The 7,302-nt window shown below is 37.0% G+C and overlaps 1 protein-coding gene across 1 annotated transcript in view; it reads left to right on the forward strand.

The window, feature by feature from the left end:
* The window catches only part of LOC105824371 (neural cell adhesion molecule 2-like), a gene marked incomplete at both ends in the record, with an annotated part of 241,722 nt that overhangs the window by 15,158 nt on the left and 219,262 nt on the right, over positions 1 to 7,302 (forward strand). Inside the window, one exon of the mRNA XM_012661793.1 lies at positions 735 to 796. Coding sequence (XP_012517247.1) covers positions 735 to 796 — 62 coding nt within the window. The remainder of the gene's footprint in view (positions 1 to 734; positions 797 to 7,302) is intronic.

The following is a 7,302-nucleotide window of genomic DNA, read 5'->3' on the forward strand; positions in this document are numbered from 1 at the left end:
TCTTTGTGTTGAGTATCCATTTTCTCTTGCATATCATTGATTTTTCTTAAAATCCATGTTCAAAATTCTGCTTCTGTCATTTTAGTGTTCTAAATTTGGTTGATGTCCATTGCTAGAGAGGTGGTGCTCCCCTTTGAGGGTGTGCTTTCAGTCTGATCCTTCATATTTCCAGAATTCTTTCACTGATTCCTTCCCATCTGGATCAGCTGTTACGTCTTACCTTTAGATTTTTATTAGATAATGACATGCCCAGTTTAGTCTCTGAGACAGCAGGTAGTGTTTGCAGCTGCGATTCCACCACACCCTGTATGATGAGTCAGTAAATGCAGTAAAAGGGCATGGAAGTTGACCTCCCTGTCAGTAGGGGGTACTTGCTTGGAGGAGTAAGCTGCAATATTGTGTTGGGGTCCTGTAACCAGCTCTAGTTCATTTGGAGAGGCACTCTAGTGTGGGGCCCTGTGACTTCCAGGTGTGTCCTTTTCTCCACCTCAGTAGGGGTAGGTAGAGGAGTGAGGCTGGGTGGGGCTGAGTTGGGTGAGCCTGCCCTCAACCTCCATTAATGCTGTTACCAGGAGTCAAAGGTCTGTCCTCTGCTTCTGGACAAACCTGCCAGGAAGGGGCTGAAAGGGCTCCAGTCAACCTAAAAGTCTGGGTGTGGGGGTGGGGCTGTCTGAGCCCCACAATCTGGCAGTCTGGAATAGGCCCCACTCCTTTTCACCTGCCCTATTCCGCAGTTTCTCCCGGACCTCTACCAACAGGCAGTCCCTCAAGCCAGTGGATGTCCCCTGGCTGTGATGTAAGCCAGGAGTTTCCCTGCCCAGGATCGCAACCTAAACTGGAAGTGCAGCCCTCCCATGGGAGGAGGGTTGTCCCTCAAGCATGCTATAGCTCAGACCCACTCTGTTATGCCCTGAGTGCACACACACCTCAGTAGACTAGTTCACAAATATCCCTTCTGTGCCCCTAGGCAATGCAATCAAGACCTCGGTGTATAGGATCTGGCCTGTAGGCAAGTCCTCTGGGCCCCAGATCAATACCTGACCCTGCCAGGAAGAAGAATGCTGGTCTCAAGTTACCCCAATGATGCCCATGCTGGATCAATGTCTCTCCACCTCGGAATTTGCTCCGCTCTGCTAGAGTCACCAGGCACGCAGCACCTGGGAAGGCTGGTGGGTAGGGAGCTCACAGTCACAGTACCCCAGAGTATGCTGCAGGACCCAAAAAGGAAAAGTCCCATTCCCTGGGGATGCCTCTGTGTGGTGGCTAAGTTGTCTATCTCAGCAGCCCCAGGTAGCAGAGAGGATGGGGAGAATGAAGCAATATGGTGCCTCCCAATTGGCTCAGGTCAGTGGGGTAGGAGTTGCCCTGAGGGAGCTGGGAGCCTGGTGCCCTGTCTGCAAGAGGCTCACCACTCACTGGAGGCAGCTGTCTGTGGTCTCATGTTAGTAGGTCTCTCCAGTAGCTCAGGAGCCCATGAGAAGTCTGAGATGCAAGGGAGAGGAAATGTAACCACTCCATCTACCCTTGTTGCTGGTCTCCAAACCTCTCAGGGTTTATACCCTGCCAATGCCTTTCTCCTTCCAGTTGTGATCCACAATTTCTTCCTATGGCATCTCCTGTAGCTTCAGGCACCCTTCCTTCTGACCCTCATCCAATCTACATTTGTCTGCCTGTTTGTTTTTTTCACTTTCATCTAAAATCTTTGTTTCTTGCAGAGACACTCTGGCTGGCAGTTTTTCTTGTCTGCCATCTTGTCTCCCCTCTCTTAAAAATGCTTCAGATAAATTTCATATATACATATAACCATATCCACTTGTTTAGAAATGTTTTCCAGTACACAATGTTATTTTGGGAAAATATTTTGTTCTCTATTTTACTGAGTTAGTTTCCAATGTTTAATTATTATATTTTTTAAAATTTCAATATATTTAGTGGACAATAATGCCATATTGTTATATGGGTACATCGTATAGTGATCTGGGCTTTTAGTTTACCCATAATCCAAATAGTTTACATTCTACTCAGTAGGTAATTTTTCATCCCTCACTCCCCTCCAAACCTCCCACCTTTGGACTATCAAATATCTATTATTGCACTCTGTATGATGATGCTAACCAATAGTTTAGATCCCACTTATAAGTGAGAACATATAGTATTTAATTTTCCATTACTGAGTTACTTTACTTAGGATAATGACCTCTAGTTCCATCCATGTCACTGCTAAAGACATTATTTCATTCTTATTTTATAGCTGAGTAGTATCCCATGATGTGTGTATAAAATGTATATACCATGTATATATATTTTCTTTATCCATGCCTTAGTCTGTGGACACTTAGATTGATTCCATATCCTTGCTATTGTAAATTGTGCTGTGATAAAGATACAAATGCAGGTGTCTTTTTGATATAATGACTTCTTTTCCTACAGGTAGGTACTCAGTAGTGGGACTGTTGGATGGAATAGTAAATCTACTTTTATTTCTGTTAGAAATCTCCACACTATTTTCCATTGGGGTTGTACTAATTTATATTCCCACTAATAGCACGTAAGCGTTCCCTTTTCTGCACATCCATGTCAAAATCTATTGTTTTTTGACTCTTTAATATTGGCATTCTGACTGAAGTCAGATAGTATCTCATTGTGGTTTTAATTTGCATTTCTCTGATGATTAGTGATGTTGAACATTTTTTAATATGTTTTTTGGCCATTTGTATATATTCTTTTCAAAAATGTTGTTTCATGTCCTTTGCCCACTTTTAATGAGATTATTTCTTTTATTCTTGCTGAATTATTTGAGTTCCTGGTAGATATTGGATATTAGTCCTTTTTCAGATGGATAGTTTGTGAATATTTTCTCCCATGCTGTAGGTTGTTTATTTATTCTGTTGATTATTTCTTTTACTCTGCATAAACTTTTTTTAGTTTAATTAAGTGCCATTTGTATATTTTTGTTCTGTTGCATTTGCTTTTGATGTCTTAGTCATAAATTCTTAGTCTAGGCTAATGTACAGAAGAGTTTTTCCTAGGTTTTATTCTTGAATTTATATGGTTTCAGGCCTTACTAGTAAGTCTTTAATACATCCTGAGTTAATTTTTATATATGCTGAGACATAGTGATATAGTTTCATTTTTCTACATATGGCTATGCAATGTTCCCAGCACCATTTGTTGAACAGGATGTCCTTTTCCCAGTGTATGTTTTTGTCTGCTTTGTTGAAGATCAATTCATTGTAGGTAATATGGCTTTATTTCTTGGTTCTCTGTTCTGTTCATTAATCTATGTGTCTGCTTTTATGCCAGTACCATGCTGTTTTGGTTCCTATAGCCTTGCAATATTATTTGAAAACAGGTAATATGATGCCTCCAGTTTTGTCCTTTTTGCTTAGAATTGCTTTGGCTATCCAGGCTCTTTTTTGGTTCCATATGAATTTTAGGAATTTTTTCTAGTTCTGTTAAAAATGATGTTGGGGTTTTGAGAGGAATTGCATTGAATCTATAGATTGCTTTGGGAAATACAGTCATTTTAATAATATTGATTCTTCCAATCCACCAGGATGAGATATTTTTCCATTTGTGTGTGTGTCATCTATGATTTCCTTCATCAATGTTGTCATCTTTCACCTCCTTGGTTAAATATATTCCTAGCTTTTTTTGTTTGTTTGTTTTTTGAAGCTATTGCAAATAAGATTGAGTTTTTGATTTGGTTCTTAGCTTCAATGTTATTGTTATATGGAAATGCTACTGATTTATGTTCTTTGCTTTTGTAACATGGGACTTTTTTGTATTCATTTATCAAATCTAGGAATCATTTGTAGGACTCCTTAGGGTTTTTAGGTATTAGATTATATCATCAGTAAACAGATAATTAGTGACATAACGTATCAAAACTTCTGCGATACAGTGAAAGGACTGCTTAGAGGGAAGTTTAAACCATTAAATGCCCACATCAGAAAAATTTGAAGATCACAAATTTATTATCAGTTTATTTGAAAATTTTAGGAAATTTATTTTAGTGATAACCAGAGTATTATTTGTGATATTTCCCTTAAAATATCATTGTTGTACAATCCTAGGCTATCTAAAAATTTATTAAATTGACAGCTTAATTTTAGCACATTAATTTGGAATCTTCTTGAGATGTATGGGGTATACATATTATAAACCACTTTATTGAATTCATGTTGTATATTTAATTGTAATGTTTAAATGTATATATAATAAAACTTAGGACAGAAACAAAGCTTTTGTCAGAGAACATGAAGTAGTCTTGAATTGAAGTTCTACATTGACTTGTACATATTAAGCAATCTAATTTTTGCAGTGAAAATCTTCCTTTATTAAATAAAACCGTACTTCATTCAATGGGTTGGCCTGAGGAATATGTGAAATTATGTGTCTAAAGTGTTTTTACATAATCTTTGGCATATAGTAAACACCTACTAAATGTTTCCACTTAATATTAATACCTCTGATCTATTTTTGAACTAAGGTTTTTTTAAATCATTGTTTATTACCATTTTTCCTGATCAATAAATGTTAGTACATATGAAATCACAGAAATTGATGAATTATATTGGGAAGTCATGGAAATTGTCACACAATCAAAATTTAGTTCTGATTCATTGATTTTGGCGTGTCATTGACCATGGTACTTCTCATGTCTGATTCCAGTTTCTGCCTATATAAATCAGGGAAATAGTAAGACCTGCTTGTAAAAAAATTCTGAAGATGAAATGACATTATACATAACAATATCTCTGAGACAAACTGAACAATTTAGAAGTGTTGTTTTTTATTGTCCTTGGATGTACACAGTCTTATTAAGTATGATACCTTTTATTATGTTGCATTTAGATTTTTGATAAATGAAAAAAGCGAATGTGTTAAGTCTTAGTTAGTGATTACCGTCATGAAAGTAACCAGATAAAATTTTTATGAGTATGGTCATATGTGTATTCTATAAAGGAATACTGTTCACAAAATTGACTGAATCTTCTACCCCTAGTTGTCATAGATTGTGCTCCCTTAACATAGCTATATACAAGTTTACTCAAATAATCTCTAGCAATATTAATTCAATAATTCAGATATCAAGTTATCTTACCACACTAAATTCCAGATCTTTTGACTGTATATCACATTCCTCTTGGAAGTTGACAATATCCGAAATCTGCATTTGAATTTCATCTTAAAGACCTTATGTTTAACTTCAATCTCCATCCATACAGGGAAGTACAGAGGAGGTCTCTAGATTCCTATCATAGATGAGATAGATTCTGAGGCCACTCTTAAGTGGCAAAGGCTGCTCTCTCTTCCTCTGAGACACAAAATCAGAATCAGAAATTGTTTCCTGAAAAATCCCAGGACAGGGTAGAAAAACCACCCATAAAGTGAGAGGGAGCTGAGAGATCAAAGAATGACCCAGTCAAGTCCAGTTTGATGAGTTAGATTAGTTTATTAGAGGTTACTTACAAGGGCTCTTGCTGTTGTGTGGTAAAGGAATTTCTTGAACAGGAACTTTCTAATATACAAAATCCACATCTGCCCACCCTGTGGGGTTGCTTTAAATCCTTCCCTAATGAGTAATGTAAAGTTTTTACATTGTATCTTTGCTTCTTCACAGTGAAACAAATCACAGGTGGCACAGTACTATCGTCATACACTGGCATGAAACTCATGTTATGTTAATAACATTGCAGTTTTTCACTAGGCGGGGATTTTATTATTATAATTAGCTGAAGGGCACTATAGGATAACCAAAGCAGCTCTAAAGCAGTCAGGGCTGGTCTGAGTCAGCCATTTGAGGGCACAAAAGTGCTGGGCATTTTTCCAGGGCCCAGTGGTTATCTTGGTATCTATTTAGTCTACTTTGCAACAATTTTGCTAAGTGCTCCAGGCTAGCACTGTGTTTCTGTTAGGTGATGCAAAAACTGCATCTTTCCCTCAGAAATATCACAGATTTCTTACATTATCATCATCTTCTTCTTCTTTTTCTCTCACATCTGTCTTCCCTCACTCCTCCAATGTTTTCCTCTCTAAAAAATTAGTGACTTTTTCTTCTTCTGGGCCTTTGCATACTTTCCATATTATATAGCAGCATATACTGATGTGCAATTGACTCTTCCACATTCTTTTTTTTTTTTTTCGAGACAGAATCTCTCTCTGTCACCCAGGCTAGAGTGCCATGGCATCAGCCTAGCAACCTCAAACTCCTGGGCTCAAGCAATCCTTTTGCCTCAGCCTCCTGAGTAGCTGGGACTACAGGCACATGCCACCACGCCCAGCTGTTTTTTTTCTATTTTTGGCAGAGATGGGGTCTTGCTCTTGCTCAGGCTGGTCTCCAACTCCCGAGCTCAAGCAGTCCTCCCTCTTCAGCCTCCCAGAGTAGTAGGATTATAGGCTTGAGCCACTGCACCCGGCCATGATTCTTCCACATTCTAAGAAATATCTAAACAGGGCATTAAGGTAATAATAAAAAGAATATGTTACATTCCACAAAAAAAAAAAGGCTGCTTAAGAATTTTTTGTTCCCATAAATTTTTCAAAATATGATTTTATGTCCATATAATAAAACTGGTTTCATTTAAACGTTTTCCTAGAAATATTATGTTACTTGTCAATTTTAGTATTAAATGAAAGTAAAAAGTTCTACTAAGGGGGTGATTTTTGCTACTAGAATTCTTAGAATATGATAAACGTAACAGTAAGCAATTTCATGTATGTGAATAGAATGTTTTGTATAATAACTCTAAAGTGCTTGTTATATTGTCTAGTAGATGACATCTCTCTTGTGTCATTTATCTACTCTTAAGACACTGAATCTATAATTATTTTATTCCTGTTATACTTGTCCTACCTAGTAAATTATAGGCCTACATCCAATAGAAATTAATCCCACTCTAAATTGAATGAGAAGTATTTGAAATGTACAGCAATAAGTTATAACTGTCTTGAAGCAACATTTCTCAAACTCTCATTTGACAACCAGCTTCATCTCTTTTCTATATTCAAGTACTGCCTGGACTGTTATATGCCCATTTTTTTCTTTAAGTTGGGTTAATTTTTATTTATTCTTATCCTAACCCAAATTATCATGAAATCCAAAGTATGATGCATATACTAGTTACATTTTTAAGTGAACTTTAAAGTAAATATAATACCACAAAATCAAAATTGCTTTTCAAAAGAGTACCTAAACTCAGCCTATATAACCTGAGTAGTACAAAAACCACATTTTGAGAAATGCTGCTTTAATGTCAAACATATTTTGAATTAATGTCATGTATAATTTAGCTATGA

The sequence above is a fragment of the Propithecus coquereli genome, unplaced genomic scaffold, assembly GCF_000956105.1.
Source record: "Propithecus coquereli isolate 6110/MARCELLA unplaced genomic scaffold, Pcoq_1.0 Scaffold732, whole genome shotgun sequence".
Taxonomy (NCBI): Eukaryota; Metazoa; Chordata; class Mammalia; order Primates; family Indriidae; genus Propithecus; species Propithecus coquereli.